The sequence below is a fragment of the Lygodium microphyllum genome, chromosome 17 (assembly GCF_053477565.2).
Source record: "Lygodium microphyllum isolate KBCC chromosome 17, Lygodium_microphyllum_v1.1.10, whole genome shotgun sequence".
In the NCBI taxonomy this organism is placed as follows: domain Eukaryota; kingdom Viridiplantae; phylum Streptophyta; class Polypodiopsida; order Schizaeales; family Lygodiaceae; genus Lygodium; species Lygodium microphyllum.
The window spans coordinates 97,466,112-97,491,522 of NC_141151.1; the positions used below are offsets into that span (position 1 = coordinate 97,466,112).

At 43.4% G+C, this 25,411-nt stretch overlaps 1 protein-coding gene across 3 annotated transcripts in view; it reads right to left on the minus strand.

Annotated features, from left to right (window-relative positions):
• SOS1 (sodium proton exchanger, putative (NHX7) (SOS1)) overlaps window positions 1-25,411 on the minus strand; it is a 214,738-nt gene that overhangs the window by 20,667 nt on the left and 168,660 nt on the right. For 2 of the 3 annotated variants that reach the window (XM_087697807.1, XM_087697810.1), the window contains exons 15-17: window positions 17,785-17,892; window positions 15,624-15,852; window positions 7,475-7,789 (exon numbers count right to left, since the gene is read on the minus strand). In XM_087697807.1, the coding sequence (XP_087553933.1) occupies window positions 7,475-7,789; window positions 15,624-15,852; window positions 17,785-17,892 (652 nt within the window). The remainder of the gene's footprint in view (window positions 1-7,474; window positions 7,790-15,623; window positions 15,853-17,784; window positions 17,893-25,411) is intronic. The other variant, XM_087697809.1, reaches the window with a different exon arrangement.

Consider the following 25,411-nt stretch of genomic DNA (forward strand, 5'->3'; position numbering starts at 1 on the left):
CGGATATCTCTTGAAAAGAAGTTGCGGATGCTCGCTATTGATGATAGTCCTTCCATGAAGGGCCACATCAACAGATTACAGGATATGAGGGATGAGCTTGCATCCCTCGGTCGGACGATATCTTTTGAAGACATGGCTATGATTCTCTTGACTCAGCTGCCATCGCCTCGGTTTGATGTCTTCTACACCAGCCTTCTTACTTCGAGGACCCATGCCCAGCTTCTATGGAAGGAGCTATCCCCGCTTGTCTTGGAGCATGACGAGCGACTCAGAGAGGTCAGTGCTAGTGGATCCGACTCCACTAGAGCCTTTGTTGCAGGTTCGGGAGGACAAAAGAAGAAGAAGAAGTCAAAGGCTAAGCAACAGGATAGTTCTTCAGGCTCTGACTTAGATTTGGAGAGACCGAAGTGCCCACACTGTGGGAAAGGGACACATCCCGAGGAGAAATGCTGGAAGAAGTACCCTCACCTTCGTCCGGGAGAAAGGGTGGATCTACATCGGAGCCTTCTTCTACCTCTACACCAGCTGTTACCCATGAGTCAGTGCTCCTTCATATCCATGCTTTGAAGAAGGATCCTTCTTCCGTGGCTGCAGTGTCTTCTACGCAGCCTTGGTTAGTGGACAGTGGTGCTTCGAGTCATATGACTCCCCGAGGTGATTTGTTACAGGATCTCCGTCCATCAGAGGGTTCAGTCACTGTTGGTGACATTTTATCGGTGCCTATTAGTGGTGTTGGCACATTGCCTTTGTTTACCAACCGCCCTTCGAGCTCCTTTTCATAGGCCCTACATATTCCAGATTTGGGCCTTCCCCTCCTCTCAGTTTATGGCCTTACGAGGCTTGGCACAAGAGTGATCTTCACCGAGCATGCCGTTGTTATTGAGGATTCTTTTACAGGAGCTGTCTTATCTACAGGTTGGCAGGAGAGCGGGCTTTACAGGCTCCATTCCCCTTTTTGATGTAGGGTCCTCTGCGGCAGTCTATTGCTACACCCGTTTCCGCTTGTGCACCTTCTATTCCACAGGTTCCTTCCCATCCCCCACCTTCTCCTCCGGTGGTTCCCTCGTACCCCCCATCCCTTTCAGAGGGGGACGATCTCGATGATGCGGCTGTGGATTCCCTGGCCCCTAGTGTTTTAGAGGGGGATTCCCAGGATCGTGAGGAGCTCCTTCAGCGGCAATCTACATCGACGGACTTCATCGACATTGGCATTCCTCTTGCCACCCCAGGATCTATTTTCTCTTCGGCCTTCAGCCACATCCAGGATCTGAGAGGGGGTGTTAGCAGTCATGTTTTTCATGCCTTGTCATCTCCTGCCTGTGAGCCTCAGTCAGAGTCAGACGAGGACATTAGGAGGTCTGACATGTCTGTCATATGTTATGATGGGTGAGGCTAGTCACTCTTGACTTGCTGTCTTAGGATGTGTATTTCTTTTTGGCCTCTTTTAGTGGGCAACCATTGGCTGCCCGGCCACTTTTTTTATCACTACTGTGGGGCACCCATTTTGGGGCATTTTTAGGGTTTGCGCCCATTTTAGGGTTAGGGTTAGGGTTAGGGTTTGTCCTTTTGCCTATTTATAGGCAGCCCCCCTCCCCACTTGATCACTTGTCTTCTTATAGATTCCGACACTCCTCCCCCGTGGTGGTGCTGCCATCATCATCAGCCTGATCTGGTGCCCTCATTGACGCTGTGGGCTGTGTGCAGGGACTGATCAGTCTCCTTCCGCCTTCCCATTTGTATTCAGCATTCATTTCAGTCAGTGCAGATTTCTCTTCCTTATTTTCTGCTTTCTCTCTCTCTCTCTCTCTCTCCTTCCGTGTTCGTATTCCCTCTTCCGCAGCACACTCTCACAGTCTCGTGGGAGAAATACTAATGTGACATGTCATCATTGTAGCAAGAAGGGTCATATACGCCCCCAGTGTCATGAGTTGCGCAATGAGAAGTGCAAAGAGAAGGGGAAAGACAAAGTACAGGAAAAGTCCTTTGATCGCAGCATTATGCCTGCGAAATCCAGTGTGAAAATGAAGGAGATAAATGTCATACAGACTAATGACTCCGATAGGGAGTACATACTTACAGCTAGTTCTTGTGATACTATATTGTTGACCGATGTTCACTCTATGTATGCGCAGTGCTGGCTTTTGGATTCTGGTTCTTCATTTCATGTTACACCATGCCGTGAGTGGTTCCACTCCTACCGTACTATCTCTAGTTCAGTTCGCTTGGGTGATGATAGGTCACTTGCTATTGTTGGCATTGGGGATGTACGGCTACAGTTCTCTACTGGCAGTACTTTTCTGTTACAGGATGTATGTTATATACCTGCGCTTACATGCAGTCTTATGTCTGCAGGGCATCTTGATGATACTGGGTTTCATGTTTCATTTAGAGATTCTGCTTGGAAGACCACCTGTAGTAGACTTGTGCTTGCTAGAGATGCCAAGGCTGGCAGTCTCTATCCTCTTGTAGTTGATGGATCCTCTATTGACCATGTTTTGTCAATCCGTTCCATTTCACATGTATCTCTTTCGCATGCCCATTTGGGCCATATGTCCTTGAAGGAAATGAAAATGCTTTTTGATTTGCAGTACTTACCGCCCCTTGACTACACATGTTTTGATTCATGTGAGCATTGTCTTTATGGCAGACAGACTAGAAATACACATAAGAAGTCTAATATGACACGCATGTGTGAGCCTCTGGCATTGGTACATTCGGATGTCTGTGCAATGTATTTGTGACACGCATTGACGATTTTTCACGTAAAGTCTCGGCTTACCCCATTAAGCTTAAGTCAGAAGTCTTGGTTGTGTTTCAGAGATGGCTTGCATTGGTTGAGAACCAAACTGAGCATAGAATGAAATGCCTTAGGGATGACAATGGGGGAGAATGTGTCACGTGCTTTTGAGCAACTATGTGACGAGAGAGGTATTAACCGTCAGTTGACCGCCCCCTATACCCCACCCCAAAATGGTTTGGCTGAGCGGATGAATAAAACTATCCAAGAGCATGTACGCAGTATGCTTAGCCATGTAGGCTTACCACAAAGCTTTTGGGCTGAGACAATTAGTACAGCTATGCATGCCATAAATAGATCACCTTCTAGTGGTTTAGATTTCCAGGCTGCAAAGGAGATATGGACTGGGAAACCTTCGTCTTATACGCATCTACGTGTCTTTGAATGTGAGGCATTCTGCCATGTATCCAAAGACAAGCATACTAAGTTGGATTCTTAGAGTATCAAATGCATTTTTCTTGGCTATGGAAATGCAAGCGAGATGGGTTACCGCCTCTGGGATCCGCAAGCGCGGAAAGCCATCTGCAGTCATGATGTAGTCTTCCATGAAGACAAGATGCATAGGCAGCTTGAGAAGGTGGTAGAGATATACGGGGTATATATTTCAGGAGGAGCCACGTGCTCCTGCACAGCTAGTTGGACAGTTTGCAGCAGCTATTGGTACACATGGCCAAGGTTTTAGACCAGCCCCGCAGAGCCTGCCGTGAGACGGTCTACTAGAGATAGACGTCCATTTGATAGATTTGAGCCCTCGATGCATTATGTCTTGGCTACAGATGCTCTCATAGATGCAGGAGAGCCTCTCACCTATGATGAGGCTATCCGCAAGGGGTGACAGTCACTCCTAGGAGAGGGCTATGCAGTCTGAGATAGACTCTCTGCAGAAGAATATGACTTGGGATTTGGTTGCACTGTCTCAAGGCAAGAAGGCTTTGCCATGCAAATGGGTATACAAGCTGAAAAGTACCCTTGGAAACCCTAAGCCGGCTTATAAGGCAAGACTTGTCGCTAAGGGTTTTAAATAAAAGCATGGAGTTGACTTTGATGAAGTCTTTTCTCCAGTGATCAAGATGACCACTTTACATTTGGTTTTGGCCATCACGCACCTTAACTTGGTCTTGTACTAGATGGATATCAAGACTGTATTCTTGCATGGGGATTTGCATGACGAGATATACATGGAGCAGCCTAAGAGCTTTGCAGGACTTGGCAGGGAGCACCTAGTATGCAATTTAAAGAAAAGTCTTTATGGCTTGAAGTAGGCACCTAGGGAGTGGTATCATAAGTTTGATGCCTTTATGCAGTCACAAGGCTACAGCAGGAGCGCTATGGATCCGTGTCTTTACACCAAGAAAGCTCGTGATGGCTCGTTGTTTATTTTGGTACTTTATGTGGATGATATGTTGATAGTAGGGAAAGCTCATGATGAGCGGAATGCTCTTAAATCTCAACTAAAGAAGAGCTTTGAGATGAAGGATTTGGAATAGGTCTCTCACATTCTTGGTATGCACATTAAGTGCGACAGGCATCAGGGACTACTTTACCTCTCACAGAGGGAGTATATTCATAAAGTCCTTGAGCATTTCCGCATGCAAGACGTTAAGCCTATTGCCTGTCCATTACCTTCTTATGTGAAGGATTCACAGGCCGATTGTCCGTAGACGGATGAGCAAAGGGCCGAGATGGCCAAGATCCCTTATGCATCTGTCGTGGGTAGTTTGATGTATGCCATGGTAGCCACTCGTCCAAATATTGTCTTTGCAGTTGATATTGTGGCATTCTATATGGCTACACTTAGCAAAAAGCATTGGGATACCGTAAAGGGTATCATGAGATACCTAAAGGGCACAACAGATATGTGTATTTGCTATGGCAGCTAGGATATAGGAGTTGTGAGACAGACTCCGATTATGCAGGACATGCAGATAGTAGAAAGTTCACTTCCGACTATGTTTTTATCTATGCTGGAGGGCTGTTTCTTGGATGTCCATGGTTCAGAAGTGTACGGCTCTCTCTACCATCGAGGCCGAGTATGTTGTGGCCACTTAGGCTTGCAAGGAGGTCATATGGTTCGGCCGTTTGGTTCATGACATTGGGATTGATACTATACCTACGTTGCATTCGGATTCTATGAGTGCTATTCAGCTAGCCAAGAATCCGGTCTTCCATGCGAAGACGAAACACATTGAGATGAGGTATCAGTTCATACGTGGGATCGTGGAGGACAAGTTTGTTGACCTTGTCAAGATCTCCACTGACGAAAATCCTGCAGATCTGCTCACGAAAAGCCTCACTACTGAGCGGTTTGCCTTCCTCAGGAGATTGATGGGCGTTGGATGAGATGATATTTTTCCTCATCCTCTTGTACATGTGTACATTGTACTGTCTTTTATTTTTCTTTCCACTCCTTACTGGGATAGATTCGCCTTTAAGTGGGAGGTTATTGGGGGTAAAGGCGCCTCTGCCTAGCCGCCCATGTATTAGTACATTGACAGTACCTGCCACTGCACACTGCAGGTGATGGGTGCCCGTCACCATCACTTTATTCTTTATTCTTTTAGTGATAGTTTGAATAAAGGAAGGCCCGGTCATACATTGTGACTGTTGAAGTTCCCATTTGTGTCTCTCTCTCTTCTTGCTCTTGCTCTCCACCATAGCTCACTTCCAAGCAAGCTTCGATCCTTCTCACCTTTCATGTCTCGCACAACCTGAAAAATGCCCAAACCTACTTGTTTGAGAGAATTTGAAACATTTGGTCTCACTTAATCAATGAGGTGCAGAACTGAAAAGAGAAATCTTGACAGTACAGACATAGGAACAAGGCACTGATGTGAGATGGTTCCACCCCCTTAGGCAGAAGAAACACTCTACCTTGCATCTCAATCATGATGTAAAGCAGGTACACGATCGTAAGTGTACATACCATATATTTACATCATTAAATTCGATTATGACAATCTATAGAAATGTATCATATCTGAATTAACACAACTCTATCATGTCTTTGAGATATGTTTTGTCAGCTTTTATTAGTTAATAGGGCCTTTTGGACTACGAAAACTTGTCAGTATTTGAAGAATTTGGCTAAATAGGAGGGAAGAACCAAAAAATCGACTCTACTATCTCAAAAGCGGAGGAGACAAGAATACCACATTTTTGTCCACGTGGCGAAATCTCTTTGGCTCTTTCCTTAATCCACTAATTAACAAAAGTGCCTTTTTTGAAGCGTTTTTGGCCCTAATGTAATAATGACAATCTTAGATTGATGCTAGATGGCTGCTAGAGACTATAATGGTTTGGGGCCGACATGGTGTCCAATGTCTAGGATTATATGGTAAAGTGCGCATTTCAGTTTTGTAAATTTGTTAATTGCTGTAAATAGTGCTTAATCAGGTTATTTACCACCCTATCCAAGGAGGAAGGCTGGTTTCAACCAATGTCGATTGTGATGTGGTTGGGGTTACTTGTGAGATCTAACTTTTAGCTTTGGATATGAGTTCTCTTGAGGGAGCTGGCCTTTGGATCCAAGTGTTTGTGGTAAGGCTTATGTAGAGTCTAGATTGGCTCCTATGGGCTATTCTCCTTCCTTCCAAGTCCACTAGTCTCTTAGCCACTCTCATGGCCTCGACTAGATTCTCAAGCTCTTGCCTCTCTACATCTCTTCTTGCCCACTCCTACATGTATTGACAAATAGAGAATACAAAGACAGTCCAATCAAAATGATCCTCCTCTAGCTATCTTTTCTTTAACAATATTGTCTTACTAAAAAGACACCTCAAAATTCTAGATCCTTGAATGGATCAGATTCAATTGGCTCTAGAAGGCTCAAAATGCAGGTTTCAACCTCTAGGAAACTTCAACAATACTCTTTGCAAAGAATAGGCACAACCTTTAAAACTGGAGCAAAATAGCCTCGCCTTGCAAATAAGAAAGCTGGAAGAGCCTTGCCAGATGCAAATGATGGTATGGACAGCCACTAAGCTGATTGATATCTACAGAAGGTCACAAGGACCTAGTGCAGAGATGAAAAGGAATAACTGCCAAGACTCCTCAGTACATGAGGGTACTCTTATACATTTACTGGATAATGATGTAAAAGATAGCAACACTGCTGTGTTATGGCAAGAGGACAGCAGGGCAGCAGGTTAGAGATGGCCAACAGAAAGCTACCATTGACTTTGTCAAAGGTGCAGTCACCCAGATGACACTGATGACACCTCTATACAGGTCACAAGAGCCCAACCCAGAGAGTGCTGTCTTATGGCAAGGGTTTGTCCAAAGAGTTGCTATTATAGCTCATGCTGGAGTGCTCATCATAAACTCCCCCCAAGGATATGAGAACTCAACACTTGGAGAAATCTAAGTAAAGACAAGTCTCATGAACATTCATATTCACAATAAATTCTTATTAGTATGGTCATTGGTAAGTCAGGTCTCAGTAAGTTACATCCTCAAGGAGGAATTTGACTCCTTTTAACAAATCAAAAGCTTAAGATGCTAGATATCCAGCCTAAAGCTTCACAGTGTTGAGAGCAAATATGCAATACATACTAGTTATACACTTGCAATTAAGCCTTTGCGTCATTTTTTCTTGAACATTGTGTTTAACAACAAAATGACAAAGCCAGATTATGAACTTAAACTTTTATTCTTTTTCCTTGCCAACTGAGGGCTTACCAATGAATTCTCGCAGCTGGCGTCTTGCAATTCTGTGTGCTCGCAAAAATGCAGCAGAGAGGTAACATCCAAACTCTAAACGTTCAACTGCTAAATAACTCAATAGCCGTTTGGGTAAAAAATGGATGTTCTGCAGCCATAAGTGTTTAAGGTAAGTTGGAAAATGCACATGGGAATCCAGTCCTTTCCAGTCACATAAGATTTGGTCTCTCATAACATAGTCCAGTGCCTCATCTACAGATTGCATCAAAATCATGGCAGATGTTTGAGTTACTCTCCCTTCCTCCAGCATTGTCCAATAGGCAGCTTGTACACCTACAGGAGAATCTGGTTTAGAAATAGTACAACAACACAGCCAGAAAACAGAGCAGCAGCAAAAGGAATGATGACAGTGACAACTATAAATCAGCTTGTTTTTATAGACATACGCTGGCAAAAAATCCCTTCCATGATACTATGCTTGGAACTAAAAATTAGATCCTCGCTAAAGCCATCAGTCTCATACTATTTCTTCTTATGCCAAACCTCATCCATCCTACCCAGATAGGTTTGGTTTTGGAGCATAGCATCCTGGACAATACATTTACCTTATAAAGAATCCAAAGCTCTTACATGATCCAGGAGACAGGATCTCATTTTCCTACTTGATTTCAAGAGATCCATTATGCATACCCATAAGTCTTGAGTGGTTATGAACACCCAAAGGAACATTCTGTAAAATAGTCTAAAAACCCCTAAAGGGCATTGTGTAAAGGGCATATCATTTGTCTTGGTGGCAAGGAACATGTGAAGATGGGTTTCCATGATGGGAAAGTAATGCAATAGAATTCAAGGACTCGCCGCTAGTGAGCTAAATGTTTAGTCACAAAAATCTATATGGAAATTTTACCCTTTCTCATCCATTTGGATTGCTGTTCCATGAGATTCACATGATGAAAGTGTTGGGTTTTCACTTACGCCTACGCTCACATAGGAGTGTCGGTGATCAGTAGGACACTGGGGCACTTTTTACTCTCGGTACGAGAGGTTTTTCCCCCCAAACTTATTGTCTTATTTTGTATGTGCTTATGTCACACTTACGGGTACTTATCGTGTTTGGGTGTGAACACCCCCTACAACCCTAAGGTTTAAGGGTTGTACCTTGTACTTTCAGATTACACTCTTTCAGTCTATTGCATTGGGTGTCGTGCTTCACTCTCCACACTGTCTACAACACTCTGAGCTAAGCTTCGATCCTCTCTCAGTCTCACATTTGGTATCAGAGCTGAGGCTCTGCACAGTTCAGATTTGCTCAGCCTTTGGGAGTTCCTGCTCAGTTCAACTCTGCCGCTAAGGAGTCCTGGTTCAGTACAGATCTGCTCCCTGTCCAAGAAGTGAGCCTCAGCCCGTCAGAAGCAGATGTCTTGCCCCTGACCAGCCACCTGAGCGCTGCCCCTGTACCAGCGCCGCCCTGTCCCACGCCTGTCAGCAGCGCCGCCTACGCCTGAACCTTGCACCTCCCTTGTACCACGCCTGCCAGCAACTTCGCCTGCACCAACTGCCTGCCAGCTCGTCTGGGAGCGCTGCCCGTCATCTGCAACTCCTGCCCTACGCCACCTGGTCCTTGCGTCTTCAGCCCGTCTCCTGCTCTTGTCCGCCTGCCTAGCACCGCCTCAGCCGCCTAAACCTGTGAACTGCCCCCGCCACTCCTCAGCAACGCCTGGCCACACTAGCTGCACACGAGGCCATTGGCGCCTATCTCTGCATCGACTGCCTCCAGCTCGACATTTGAGAGGTAATTTTTTTTTAATTTTACCTTTTTACTCCAGATTCATCTCTGGAAGACGGGCCTTTTGCCCAACAGGTACAACGGTCCAGATACATGTTTGGGACATGGTTGATGCAAAATTCTGGGAAAATTTATCAGAAATGTTGGGGCTTTTGAGTTTTTTGGAGACATTGACACATGTTCTATAGTCTTAGTCAGAGATAGACTGTTTTGGACAATTTTGGGGCAAGAAAATTTGGGGGTTTTGCTCATACAGTGTTGCTGAACACTGAATACACCTTGGACTGGGTGCATTATAGACAGTTTTGAAAGAGTGTACCTCAGTGTACTAATTGCAGCAAGCTATTTGCTGTCATTTCTGAAAATTTCGAGATTTCTAGGTTGGTCCATCCATAGGAGCTAAGAAATGCGTTTCTTTGAATTTGAAACTTACGAAATGTTTCTTAAAGTACGAAACATTTTTGAGAGTGAAAAACGTGGGGGTTTTTATTTTATTTTATTTTATTGGTGAGTTGCAACCCAAAACATGGTTTTTTTGACAAAAACTATTGGGCAATGTTAAACATAATGATGATTATGTGTAATGACTCGTGAGGGCTCAAGATTTTGAATGAGACTGAATTTTTTGTGATTTTGTTCAGTTATTGGACTTTGTCAATCTAGTATCTATTATTGTCTTGAGATTTGAATATTATACGATTTTAGTCTCATTTATGAGTTATTTATGATATATTACAATTCATTCTTGATTTTGACATCATAATGTTTGAGTTCTAAACCATAGTATAGCTTGTCTAAAGACTAACTTTGACATAAGTGACAACTCAATAATTTATCATGGATATGTAACATATAACGTATTATTCTCAATTGACTCTATTATCACTCAAGCTCAATTAGCCATTCTTTGTTTAAGAGAGAGTTCCATAGAGGTTTAGAACCTCTATTAAAAATCCCTAGATTAAAAAAACCCACGTTTCTTATTTTACCCCCTCTTGAAAGAAACTTACAAAACACATTCCTAACGTTTCATCTAAACGTTTCTGACGTTTCTGGCTGCTATGGGTCCAGCTTGACATTGCTTATTTGCTTCTTTTGGCATTGATTATCATGGCAAATCAGGGAGGTGATGTCTTTACCTATGTATCCAAGGAGGAAAAATTGGATGGTAACAATTACTCACTTTGGTCCTTCATGATGAAGAATGTACTTGTCATGAAAAATCTTTGGGACTATGTCAATGGTGAAGAAGTTAGGCCCAAATTTGTGGCTCCAACTACTCCTCCTCTAGGAGGATGTGGACAATGGACACCTCAGTCTATTCAACTTGCTCCACTTCAGCCACTTCCTCAAAGATTAGCAGCTCAAAAAGCATGAGATACACGGAATGCACAAGCTTTGTCGCTAATTGTATTGGCTGTTCAGCGGTCCATCATCCCCCACATTCATTTGGTAGCTTCTTCACAAGAAGCTTGGCTAACTTTGGAGCTGATGTTTACTGGTAAGAATGAGACTCCCATCTCTTTCTTAAAGAAAGAGCTTGAGACATTTAAGATGGATGAGGGTGATTCTATGCAGGATCACTTAAACAAAATTCAAGACTTCCGTGAGCAACTTATGAATGTCGATGAGTACTATTCAAATGTAGAGCTGATATCTACTACCTTGAACTCATTACCTTCTTCGTACTTGGCTGTTAACACTGCCCTAAACCTCACAATGAGGATAGCCCCACAGCCTATTTCCTTTCTTCAGTTAGTCAGTTTGCTTCCAGAGGAGGAGCAAACAAGAAGAAATAGTGGTATGCCTGTCATAGCCTCTGAGCAAGCTTTTATGGCTAGACAGAAGGGCAAAGGCAACCAAGTAAAGAATGCTCCGTAGAGCTCTAGGATTTTTGGCACCTCACAGGAAAGTAAAAAACAAGGAGGCATGCAAGCCAAAAAGGGCAAATGCCATTATTGCAAGAAGCCAAGCCACTATATCACTGAGTGTAGAATGCGCATCACCAAGAAGAAGAAAAAGGAGTCAAGAATGTCTGTTTCTAATGCTCCTTCCACTGCTACTGAGTCCATGTCCTTTGTTGCAAACAGGGACTATTGCTTTTACACATGCAGTTATGACACTTCTTGGGCTAATCGAGCATTTAACTCTACTGAGGATACATACACTTGGTTTTTTTAACATTGGTGCTTCTAGGCATATCAGATCTTGCAAAGATTTATTTGCTTCTGTTGGTGCAACTCCAATTGGCAAGTCTGTACAGTATGACAACAATGCATCATATCCTGTTAGAGGTATTGGGGAGATTGCGCTCATAGCCATTGATGACTCTATTCTCCGCCTACAGGAGATATAAAGAAGAATCTGCTCTCTATTTCTTCTTTGGCACGTTGTGGATTGCAGATCCCATTTGATGATGACTGATGCATGGTGAGAAACAAGGAACGCATGACTTTGGTCTTGACTGACACTTTATGTCATGGATTATATGAGTTGGATGCTCTTTTAGTTGATCAGTTAGTATACTTGGCATCCACTCTTACTCTTGCTATGATACAGGCAGAGTTATGGCATGCTCGCATGGGGCATGTAAACTTTGGTAGCTTGATGCTCTTTCAACGTACACAGATGCAAGATGGATTACCTCTTCGGAAGAGACCTCCTGCGCACTTGTGCGAAGGATGTATTTTGGGAAAAATGCATCAGTTCTCATTTCCCCTTTTTATTGCTTTTAGAGCCACAACCAAGTTACAGTTAGTGCATTCACATGTGTGTGGGCCTATGCACACAAAGTCATTGGGAGGATGTTACTATTTTGTGACTTTTATTGATGATTTTACTCGATTTTACTAGGTCTACTCTTTGGTGAAAAAGTTAAAAGTGTATAATGCAGACTTGGCTTTTCCTATACTTGTTAAGAACCAATCTGTCTGTAAAATAAAGACTCTCTGTTCAGATTGAGGGGGGGAATATATGTCCTCTATATTGATTTCCTTTTTGAAGCAGCAGGGCATTACTCATGAGTTCACTGCTGCTTATACTCCACAGCAGAATGGGGTTGCAGAGAGGAAGAATCGGTCACTCATGGAGATGGCCAGATGTATGTTGAAAGCGAAGAGCTTGCCACACAATTTTTGAATGGAAGTCGTTATATGTGCTTGCTATATTTTGAACAGATACCCCACCAAAGCATTAAAGAAAATTACACCTTTTGAGGCTTGGAACAACCGGAAATCTTCTGTTGGACACTTTCGTACCTTTGGGCATCTTGCATATGCACACATTCCCTAGGTACTCAGAAAAAAGTTGGATAACAAGGCTGTCAAATGCATTTTTGTGGGATATAATAGTGAGAGCAAAGGCTACAGACTCTATGATCCTGTCTCTAAAAAGGTGTTTGTCAGTAGGGATGTACTCATGATGAAAAATCAAAACTATCCCTTGCTGGTTTAGACACATATCAGCTGCCTGTGATGTATTTGAAGGGCTGCTACCCATTACATTTGGTGATTCAGTTGGAGTTTCAGCAAGTGAACTTAATGTTCTGCCAGCTGGTCCATTGAAAAATGCAGAAAATCAATCATTGGCTGATATGAATAATCAGCAAAGTACTGAAACTAAAATTTAGTAAGAGCTTATGCATAGTCAGAAGGCAAGACAAATGCCTAGATGGTATTTATAGACTATGAAAGATAGTCATCTGGATACACCCATGGCTGGTCGTACTAGAAGGCAAGCTCGTATGCATGATACTGCACATACCATGGAGTTTGTTATGGCAGCAAGCACATTTGATGATGAGGAGCCTGAATGTTGTGAGATGCACAACAAAGTGTGCATTGGATGGCAGCAATGCAAGCTGAATTGGATTCTATCACTAAGAATCAAACATGGGATTTAGTGTCTTTGCCCTTTGGGAAGAAAGCCATTGGAACAAAATGGGTCTACAAGCTGAAACGAAATGCAGATGGATCCATTCACAAATATAAGGCAAGGCTTGTAGCTAAAGGCTATGCACAAAAGAAAGGCATTTAACTATGAGAAGACGTTTGCTCCTTACTCCCGAATGACGACCATCAGATCTATGGTTGCTTTGGCTGTCCATTATGGATGGACTGTGCATCAGTTGGATATTAAAACTGCATTTTTACATGGGGAACTTCATGAGGAAGTATATGTACAGCAGCCCATTGGTTTTGCAATTGAGGGATCCAAACACTTGGTTTGCAAGCTGAAAAAGGCTTTACATGGTTTGAAACAAGCTCCTAGAGCTTGGTATGCAAAGATAGATGCATTTTTGCTCAGCCAAGGGTTTATAAACAGCTCATCTAAGTATATCCTTTACGTATGTAAAGAGGGGGGATCCATGCCGATCATTTGTCTATATGTTAATGATCTCTTGCTTACAGGGACACATGTTGATCAGATTTCAGCATTCAAACAAAATTTGCAAATGTTGTAAAGAGAGGGGATCCATGCTAATCATTTGTCTATATGCTGATGATCTCTTGCTTACAAGGACACATGTTGATTAGATTTCAACATTCAAACAAAATTTGCAACAAACTTTTGAAATGTCAGACTTGGGGTCTTTGCATTATTACTTGGGCATTCAGTTCATACATGATGCTATAGGTATTGGTTTATCACAGTCAAGATACATGGTAAACTTCTTGAGAAGTTTGGCTTACACGATTGCAAGCCAGTCTGTACACCAATGGAACCTGGACTAAAGCTGTCATTACACGATGATAGTGATTTGTTTGATATATACACATCTGCTGCAGCAGTTGAATGTCTTATTTACCTATGCAACACTAGGCCGGACATATAGTTTGCAATTTCAGCCCTGGGCAGATATATGCATCAGCCACGCATGTCACATTGGACAGTTGTTAAGTGTATCTTTCATTACTTGCAGGGTACTAGATCTCTTGGATTGCTTTATGCCAAGGGGGGACCACTGCAGTTACATACTTACAGTGATTCTGATTGGGTTGGTGATTATAATTCACGTCACTCCACTAGTGGCAATTGTTTCTTTGTTAGCTCATCTTGTGTATCTTGGCTTAGCAAGAAACAATCCATTGTTGCCACATCGTCATGTGAAGCTGAGTACAAGGCAGCTTTCACTACCACAATTGAATGCGTATGGATTAGACGGTTGCTAGCTGATTTGGATGTATCTGTTATGGAGCCTACTCCTTTGTTCATTGATAGTCAGAGTGCCATTGCAGTGGCATGGAACCCACTGTTTCATGCACGCACGAAACACATTGAGATACATTATCACTTTGCCAGAGAGAGGTTACATGCAGGTGATATCAGCCTTGTCTATTGTCCTACCACCAGTAATGTGGCAAACATCTTCACCAAAGCTCTTCCTTGTGACAAATTTGAAGCATTTCGCAATGCTTTAAATTTGATCTCCTTTGGTGGCGGATGATCCTTGTACTTTTGATCACTCTTCACTCCAAGGGGGTTTGTTGGGTTTTCACTTACGCCTCACTTACACCTACACTCACATAGGAGTGTCGGTGATCAGTAGGACACTGGGGCACTTTTTACTCTCGGTACGAGAGGTTTTTTCCCCCATACTTATTGTCTTGTTTCATATGTGCTTATGTCACACACTTTCGGGCACTTATTGTGTTCGGGTGTGAACACCCCCCCACAACTCTAAGGTATAAGGGTTGTACCTTGTACTTTCAGATTACACTCTTTTAGTCTATTGCATTGGGTGTCGTGCTTCACTCTCCACACTGTCTACTGCACTCTGAGCTGAGCTTCGATCCTCTCTCAATCTCACAGAAAGATCTCAAGAGAAACATATTCTAATCAATAATAAGGTTCCCAAAGTTCCTGTACTGAACAAGCTGCACTGCCCATAGAGCTCTTTTCAGCTCCCAACTTTCTCGATCATAATAATGTTACATGAAAGCTTTGAAGATAAGAAACATTTAACACTTTAAGTCCCTACAACACTCCAGAATACCGGAACCCGCCCGCCACAGGGCTGCAGAGAGGGGGGGAGGAGATGGATGGATTGAAACTACCAATATGGCCATACTGACCCATATTCCAAAACTGTCCATATATTTGTTGTGAAATGACCTGAATTGAGTTCCACTTTCTGCGCAATATTTTACACCTAAGTCCCTTCCACTGTTCGACAAGGCCATTGTGAAATACTAACTACGTGAATGTGTCCTATTTTAGTTGCAGAAACGGTCTACATTTCCCCTAATATATTTAACATCATCCTCTCAATGTTTTCAACAACACGGTATTCCTTATGAACTCTAGCCATGCTAAAGAGTGCAGAGAAAGTACAAATAATAAAGAAAACCCACTGAACATAGTTGAACACAAAATGCCTACCATTCAGCAGTCTCACACGTGTATCTTGCAATTGGTGCTTTTGGCTTTCTATTTCAGGCCCGCATATATCATGGGGATGCGTTGGCTGTTCTGTCATATTCAAACATGTTATATATTTCTTCACTGTCTGCCATTCTGCTGGTCCGAGTTCTTCATCTTCTCCGAGTTCCCCAAAGGCTTCTAGAGCTTTCATATAAATTTCATACTTCGTGTATTCCAGGATACGCAACTTCCCAAAGCCATGCAATACTCACAAAAATTAGTATGAAACATCAAAATTGGAAAAAATTTATACCATCACATTTTGACTGAAAGCATTACTTAGATGATGTATGGCTACTGATGGATACACATAGCTGTTAGCCAGCTGTTTCGATCTCGGTAAACCTAATCATAAATGACTTCTAAAGTTGTGGCCTTGTTAACACTTCAATTCAGGGGACTCAACATATCTGACCATATGTTGATCTAATAGTCATGCATACAGGAAAGCTTAACACCGTATGTTGATCTAATGGCCATGCATACATTAAAGACAAATGACCTTTTTTCTTTGTGTGTGCAGATATGAACAGACACGAGAACTTGTTGGAAATCCTGGCATGGAGTTGAACATGGAACAAAAGAAAGCTCCGATTAACAACCAAGCAATCATGGCCCAAGCCCAAATCCTTTGCAAAATATTTTGCACCTCTATGGAAACTTAGATGTGCCCAAACCGTGGCCGTAAAGCCTTTGTTTCCTTTGTTTCTAAAGGATGACTAAGTACAAATTAACTCATGGTAGAAAATCTAACACCAGTGAATGAATATCCATAGGGAGAGACTTGCTAAAAAGCTGTCGAACATGCAAAAATTTAGACCAGCATTATTGTTTTCCATACCGCAATTCTGTTTCCAAACTAGCACCTATTGAATAGCCATCTCACACACAAAATTTTCTTTATTTCCATTATTCTTTCCCTGGCCCTCTAATACAAGCTGCAAACAAGTTGGAAGTTATCGTTTGACAAGTTCACTGCACCCAATTCATGGCAGACCTTTACTGTGGTCATTCAATTCTAAAATTTGCCTATAAAGGTGTGACCACATTCGCAGTCTTGGGCTTGTAGATTCTTGGTTAGGAGAGAGGGAGCATCTGGATGTGTGCACTGCCTCTCTAGCATTGTGTTCTGATCTCAAATTTGACTTATTTACCCATGTCTCTTTCCAATTCCTGTTTACAGTACTTATGATTTATCTCTCACTCTTCCCCGTGCATTCCACTACCAACATGGTATCAGATGTTCAAGCGATGGAGAAAAACTTTTAACTTCTATGGTGCAGATTCCTTCCCAGTTTGTGCTTGTGCTTGCTGGTGCAGATGTTGAAGTTCTTTGAGGTTCAAGGGAATCTCTAACACATGTATTAAGTGCTGTGTTGCGGCTGCTTTTGTCCAGGTTGCACTTGTTCCCAAGGAGCCAAACCGATGCAATTTCTCTCCAATGTTGCAAAAGAAGACTTCTGGATTTGAAAAAAATTGTGAGACATGACAGCATGCGACGGTACGGGAGCCATCATTGGAGAATGTGGCTATAGATGTGCTTTAAGCTCAATGGTGGTGTCAAAGTTGATAAGGGCTAATGATGTGTCTACAAATGGGCAGGGACAATACTGTGAATTATGCCAAGTCATGGCAGGACAGCATGAGGCTAGATTCAAGCAAGTGATGGAGGAAATGCCATCTTACAGACTGATGCAGTCAGCAATTGGCACAGATAAAGCAGTCGACATGAACTTTTGAATATAACTGCCGATGCTTCAAAAGGCTCGTCATCTAACAATCGATGGCTCCAGTGAGGTATTGATGCACGGCTTTGATACCACTTTCAGAGGTGAGGGGTGAGAGAATATGAGAGACAAATACAGAAACCTATATTCACACTCGAGTAAAATGTTGGAGTTTTGTGATATAGGCCAAAGTACACACCCATATCATTGACCCGTGTTGAAGTTGAAGACATGGAAGGGGTTTTCACACCCACACACACTAAAAGTATATTCAAACAGTGGAGGATTAACAACTTTTTTGCGTAAGGCCTCATTCCAAAGGAAAAAGTAAATCAGAGGTGACATATGGCAGCCATAGCATACTGAATGCAACTAGAAATATAGAATCTCACCTTAACATCAGATGTCCTTTGCATCCCTAAAAGCTGCAATAGGAATTGTGTTGTTGAACCATTGACAATTAATGTCAAAAATACCACACCACCTGTCAGAAATGTAAACTACAAAAACATACATTGTTAATCTTACCTCTCTCTCCTTCCCTACCAGCCCCTCCCTCCCTCATGATACTGCAAAGGTCATAGATAAAGAAACAATTAATGTTATGCATTGGCCCCTATCTTGTCAAATAACTTCAATAGAGTTGTATGTGAGGGGTTTCCAACAAATTGGTGTGAACACACAATAGTGCTGATTTTTAAGAGCGAGAATCCACTGGTTGCTAACAATTACCGCACTATTATGATTGGCCATATGCTAGCGAAGATATATGCCTCTATTTTGAATCATGAGCTGAGTTGGTGGGTTGAAACAAAGGGGATACGGTCTACAGGACAGGCTAGCTTCCAGCAAGGATACAATATATCAGACCATATATTCACGCTGAGGGCCTTGATCGAGGAGGGACGATCACGAAGGCAAAAAATCTATTGTTATTTCGTGGATTTCTGCAAAGCTTTTGATATCGTACCATGTGCAAGACTCATGCAAAGGTTGCAAAACATTGGTGTCCCGGTGAATATGCAGTGGTGTATTTATACATTATATGAGACAATGATAGGTAGAGTACGAGTGACTTGAGGCACAACAGATTCAATGCCTAGCACGGTTGGTGTAAAGCAAGGCTGTCCGGTCTTTCCTTTGCTGTTTGGATTGTACATTGACGAGATTTCAGATTAAATACAGAGATGGGGTGGTATGGAAGCCAGCTTGGCAAGGGTATTGATACCAATTTTGCTATTTGCAGATGATATTGTGCTCATCTCAAATTCACCTGAGGGACTTCAATGACATCTGGATGCATTGCATGTGTTTTGTGAAGAGAAAGGCCTCAAGGTTAATCTTGGAAAGACTAAAATTATGGTCTTTAACATCTCAACAGCTTGGGTGACACGCTCAGAGTATCACTTTATGTATGATGGTCACTCTGTGAAATGATTAGACAATATGTGTACCTCAAGGTCACTTCAAAGGGCCACAGTTTTCATGGAAGGAGACTTCAGAGACTAGGCTTGCACGGGCATATCTAGCTTTGGGCACTCTAGAGCAACAGTATGCACACATACAATTCCAAGAGCCCCCTACCAAATTGTGGCACTTTGACACTTTCGTTATGCCCACACTACTCTATGGAGTAGCATTTAGGGCCCTAGCCTTTATCATACTAGACGGATCCCTCTCATGGACTGCAACGTAGTGGAGGCACTATTCCAAGCAATCGCTTTCCTCCAGAGGATATGGCAGCTACCTAAAGACCCATACCCTAGGCTAGCTTTGGAGTCTTCAAGACAGCTTGCACCAAAGGGAGATAGACAATGTTGGTGCGCACATATGAGCACGTGGTTGAACTTGTATGGCATGAATATAGATAGATTGCCACTATTGGATTATAGACTTAAACTCCACTTTGAGTCTCAACTGTTCAGAGTTGAATAGAGCAATTAGAGTAGACATCACTAAAATGGGAATAGAGTGGACTTGGTCCAAGCCCCCTTTCCCATTAGGCATGAAGATGGCACAATACCATTGTCACTTCTTGTAGCTTTCCCATGATGGTCTCATGGTGAGGCCGAGATATATGGATGCTCAACTCACTCATGGGCTTCGAGTTGCTATTGGACAAATCCACACCTCATCACATCAGCTAATGATTGAGATAGGTCGATGGAGTCATGTAGGACAAATGAGAGGATATGCCAACTTTGCGGATGGGAGCCAAAGATGGAGAAACACTATATTTGTAGATGTACTGGATACTATGATATCCGAGGTCGCTACCATTGCCTCTTTGAGGGCTTTGGCCCATTGAGATGGGTGATGGACTTTGACAACCAAAGATGTGTGGTAGCATTTTTACGAGATCGGAGCCAATCCCAGCCACATCCACCCCTCCAAAGAGTAGTTATAGACTTCTTCAGTATAGCTAACCCCCCGGCCACTGCCACCTTAGACACTACATCTCCTACTGACAGGCGCCATCAAGGGACATCATTAGGTGGCATCACAGTAGATAGAACTACAGTGTTATGCAGAGCACAAAACCCTGGGGAACTTGCTTGAGCAATGTAGGCATGCTCATATGCAACACAATTGCTTCACAATTGCTTGCTACAGACGAAGATTACCACGCTGACTCAGTCGGAGATAGTTGGTAGAGTCTTGGTGGATTCCATAGACTGAGAGGGAGATGATTATACCAGTTGTATTGGTTATGGCCTCATAGGCCATCTTGGCCTTCTAGAGATGTTAATAGATCTTTCTTTCTTTCCTTTTCTCTCTCTCAACTCTAAACCCTAAATCACTCTATAAAAATCTCTACATCCCCACTCTTGTTCATTCTTTCTAGTATCTACTCATGTGATACACATGACAGTTATGTCATGGTAACAAGCCAAGGAGCCCCCAAAATGCAGTGAGTGTCAAAGGCAAAAGTTGTGATAAGATATGCCAGCTGGGCTTTGAGTGTCAATTGGTATCAGTTTTGACCCTAGCACAGTTGTTTCGCCAATAAGTGACAGTGGTGAGTCCAGGGACTAGCACTAATCAATCAATTAATGCTAGTCTAAGGATCAACAAAGGTTGGGGATCACTCTAGGTTGCAAATGGCCTAGCCAATTTAATTATAGATGGGCACATTTAATTTTGGGCAAGGTCAAAAGGGCTGAAATTAATTTTCAGGATTATTTGATTTTGAAAATAAATTAAATGGCTCAATAATGTTGAAATGGATTTAGAACGCTGCCAGTGGCCAAAACGCCCATGCAAACTAAGAAAATGTTTTTGGGGGCTTGGTCTCAACCATTCAGTTAGTTTATAGCCTGGGGGGGGAAGAGAGAGAGAGAGAGAGAGAGAGAGAGAGGAAGCTACTGGTCCATTTTCTAATTAGAGAACAGCAATTTGCTGCAAAAGACAGCCATTTGGGAGCCTAAGTAAGCACGGGACAGCAAGGAAACACCTTCTAGGGGCTAGCAATAGCATTGCTGATCAAGTGACAGCATTTTGGAGGTGCATAGCAATACATGACTGCATTAAATGCGGGCTAGAATAGGCAGCAGGCAGATTTTAGGGTTTTCTCGCAAAGAAAATTAGATTTCTCTCTCATCTTATCCAGTAATTTCTCAAAAGATCTCAGCCATTCTCAGCAGATCTCAATCAAATTTCTGCTGTAAACCCTAAATTTCTGCAGAAATTAGGGTTTTACAGTCACCTTGGGACCCGTGCCAACAAGAATAGGCATTGTACACTGAAATTAGTGCCTAAAATCTGTGGAATTGATAGAAATGAGGTAGCATTTAACTAGTTGGTGGTTTGATTTATGCAATTCCTGGATGAAAATCAAGGGGCAAAGGGCCCAACTTGCTTGCCAATTGTATGTACAACAAGGGGCTTTTGGATCAGCAAAGGAGATTGTGGAATCTCAACTTGTACACAGTCTGTTGGCAATTAAAGATGAAGAAATACTAAAAGGGAAACCAATTCTGGGGCCAACAAGGTGTCTATTGTCCAAGATTGTTAAGGTAATGTGTGCATTTCAATCTATGATCAGTCATTAATTGCTGTAATTAAGTGCTTGATCAGGTTTTACCACCCTATCTAAGGAGAAAGACTGGTTTCATATGTAACTCAAACCAAGCTAACATCTGTGTATACCAACATGAAGTATCACCCTCTCTGGCAAGCTATCAAGAGGACTCAAGAGTCAACCATGCATATCTATGTTTGGTTAGATCCAAAATCAGTCTCTGCTTTGTCGTACGGTTTTTGTTTATGTATCTGTGTTAGGGTATTTTCTTTACAGTAGTCCCCGTGGAGAGTCGAATATCAATACAATGTCATCTATATATAATAGGAGAGGTATCCAAGCACCAACTAATGGAGCTCCTCATACATAATCAACAATTCCATCAATGTATAGGCCAAATAGTGTTGGAGAGTGGGGGCATATTTGCTTCACCCCAATGGTGGAGTGAATATGTGCTAAAAGGCCCTTAGGTGTCTACACTTCCTACCATCAACCTTCTCATATATTTCTAAAATCCCCCAACTAAGCTCCTTAGGCACTCCCATAGCATGTAGTCTGTGTATCAGCCTGTCTCTCAATACTATGTCAAAGGCTTTGCGAAAATCTACAAAGTAGCAATAGATCCGTCGACCATGAGCTTTGCTCTCACTCATCACTCTAAGTGTGAGGACGTGATCTGATGTAGAGAAGTCTCTCGTGAGGCCAATCTCTTCTTGTGCTTTGAGACCCCACTTGCTCAACTCCTGCTTAAAAATGGAGGTATATAACTTAGCCAATGTATGTCCAACCATAATAGTCGAATAGTTACTAGGTAGACTGGGATCCCTTGACTGGAGGATACATACAATAGGAGGCCTTTGCACATGATTGTTAAATATGTAAGCTAGGAACCTTGCTACCAAGTCCTTAGCATGAATCAAGTGCTAGATTACTAATCCATCACGATCTTGTGCCTTGCCTCTGTTGAGTCTATCAATAGCATCATGGACCCCATAATTGATAACATATGTTTCATGCTTCCATACATGTATGGGTATGAAAGTATGATTCAGACCCGCGTGACTGAATCATATGTTGCCCTAATTTTTTACTTTAAAAACTAGAAATACGTAAGAATGATAACTTCAACCTTGGTAGGAATTATAAAGATTTCAACAAAGCTTACACTCTAAAAACCATGCATAAAAAACAATGAAATTTGACAAGGGAACTATATGAATTTTGAGAGAGTGTAAACTATAGAGCACTCAGTACTACAGCACGGGAGAGAGCAACAGGATGAGGCTGAGCACTCAACAATGAGCACACTGCAATATGCATGGGTTGAGCACACATTACCCTGTTTTTGCACATGCTGAGCACACTGCCCTAAATCAGAGTTTCTGCATATCCTGCCCTGGTTCTGCAATTGATCTTGCTGGTTGCATACGAACAGGCTGAGGTGTGTCGGCTGCACATGTAGATAATCTATTGGGGAAAATATTGAGACTGCAGCAAAAAAAGTCACCAAGCAACAGGCAGCAGTTTTGACAAGTTGGAAGCCATTTTTTTAAAACACAAAAAATGGAAGGGTATGAAATGGCTTTTCAAGGTAAGATCAGACTTCCAGATGAGATCACCGCTCACACCTGTCACGTCGCAAGCTGCTCCCGCTCCGTCTGATCGCGCCCGCCCTAGATCGACCACGCTTGTTTGTTAGCTCCCCCCCCCCCCGGCCAAATTGTTCCCCCCCACCATCCAGTTCTTCCCTCTATCTGCAGCAACTTCCCCCCCTTAGGTAGCACCGCGACGTGATTGGTAGTTTTCTCACAAGGGACGCGCAATGGAAACCTCTGGTCAGACGCCGGCGCACTCAACGAGTGCCCCCCACTCAAACACCTTGCACGTCGTCCTCTCTGAGGAGCAGCTCTTAGTCGTCCGAGCTAAAGAGCCGGAGCTAAAGGAAACAACGATTTATAGTCAGGTAGTAGGACATTCCCCAGCCAGGGCCCAGCTTCGGGACTGGCTTCACTCCACGGTGCGCATCAGCACAGCGCAGATTGTGGAGGCAGTCGTAATGGGCCAAGGGATTTTCATGGTCAAGCTCAGCTCGGCAGACGCAGCTCGCGAGTTGCTTGCCAATTCACCATATGCGTCCACGAAGGGGGTCGTATACATGGTCCCTTGGTAAAGTGGCTTTACTGTGGAGGCATTTGCGCTCCACAGCAAGTTTCTTCGGCACCCATCACCCTAGTTTTCCCCGGCCCACGATAGAGTATCGTCAGTTGGTGGAAGACTTTGGACGGCTCTTCGGCACTATTCTTCCCCCGACCATCGCAGTTGCAATGACAGCTGTAGGAGTCCCAAAGGTACGGGTGGCAATGAAAGAGGTCAAGAATATCCCACAGTACCTAGAGATTGAGGCGGGTGAACACTCCTTTAGGCAACAGGTCATTGTGACAGGGCAACCAGGGCAACGCCTGCGCTGCCACAACTTTGGGCCTCAGGCAACAGGTTGCACGCGTTTTGGAGCCAAGGTGGCTTCGCCGATAGGCTCGTAGGTTGACGCTAACGACTTCACACGGGTCCAAAGACGACACAGAAGGAGACGGCAGGGGAGGCGCAACCAGCATCTCAGACCCCGCCTCGGCAGCAAGGAGTAGGTGGGCAAGTGACGCCCCCTCGGCAGAGCACTCCACAGCCCCCCTGCCCGCCCCACCCAGCAAGACTGCAGTTCCCCCGCATCCACCACCCATGCCACAGACTACCTCTCCTGAGTTCCCACAACCCCCACATCCACCTACCCCCATATCCCATGCGCCCCCCCACTGACCCTGGCCCAAAGCCCCCCATTTCCAAGGCCGCCAACCCCACCCCCCCCAACACCCACTATGTGTTGAGAATCAGCAATCACACTCAAACAGCCTCTTTGTATAGAGTCTCAGGGTCAAGGATATGCAGGCTAACTTATCCCATATGCACAATGGTGCCTACTGCAGTTTCCTACTTTCCTATAAAGCATTGTACTTGCTTCCTTTCTTAATGCAATGATAGTACTCTTTTCTTTTCAGTGAAGTGTCAATGTCATTGTCCACATACACAAGATTGTGTTTATGAGTCCAAGTCTCAATCTTGGAACCTAATTCACTTGTGTAACAAACAGTGTCCTTGTCTTCTCCATCATGAGTCCACACTTCTCATTTCATCCTCCATAGCTTCCGTGTTTTGCCATGCTCTAGATCCCGCATTTCTCACATGGTATCAGAGCCCAGTTGGGCATGGCATTGCTTGTCTAGCCTCTCTTGATTCCTTTCAACCTCAGTCTAGCTCAATGTCAGCTCATGACTTCATCTCCCAACTCTACTCTCACTGAAGCTTCCATGGCAGCCATAGCCAGCAGCACCCTGTCAGATTGAACTGCTTATATCTCACTCCACAGGTCAAATCTCTTGGAGCTTCCTTCTGGAAAAGTATTCCCCAACTCACAAAGCTTCCCTGTATCACATCAATCCAGGACATTGGACCATCTGGAGCTCAGCATTGTGAAAATCCCCAATCTCTGCTCTGTGTCTGCCATAGCCAGACAGGACCTACCTTACTTGGAGCTTCCATAACTCTTCAACCAGGCCATTTCAGCCCACGATTTCTTCTAGGGAGTTGTTCCTCTGCTCAAGGCGCTTCATCCTGGCACAACAAACAACCACATTGGCAAGCTACAGCTCCAGCATTGCAGAAATTCGCTGTCGCTGTCCAGATCTGCGCCGTGTGTGTTCGAGCTCCCTGCGTGCGCCGTGCTGTCCGCGATCTGCACGATTTCCATGGGGCTTTGATAGCCCATGAAGTCAGCTTCCTAGACATGTAAAATTTTTTTAAAATGATCAAGTATAGCTCCTGCAATGTTGAAAAAACCAGGCCCCTGTCTCAGAAACCCTAATTCCACCATAGCCAAAGCTTCAAAATCTTGACATTTTTCACTGTTTCTTTCACTGAAGTTATCAACAGTGATTTTAATCACTGAG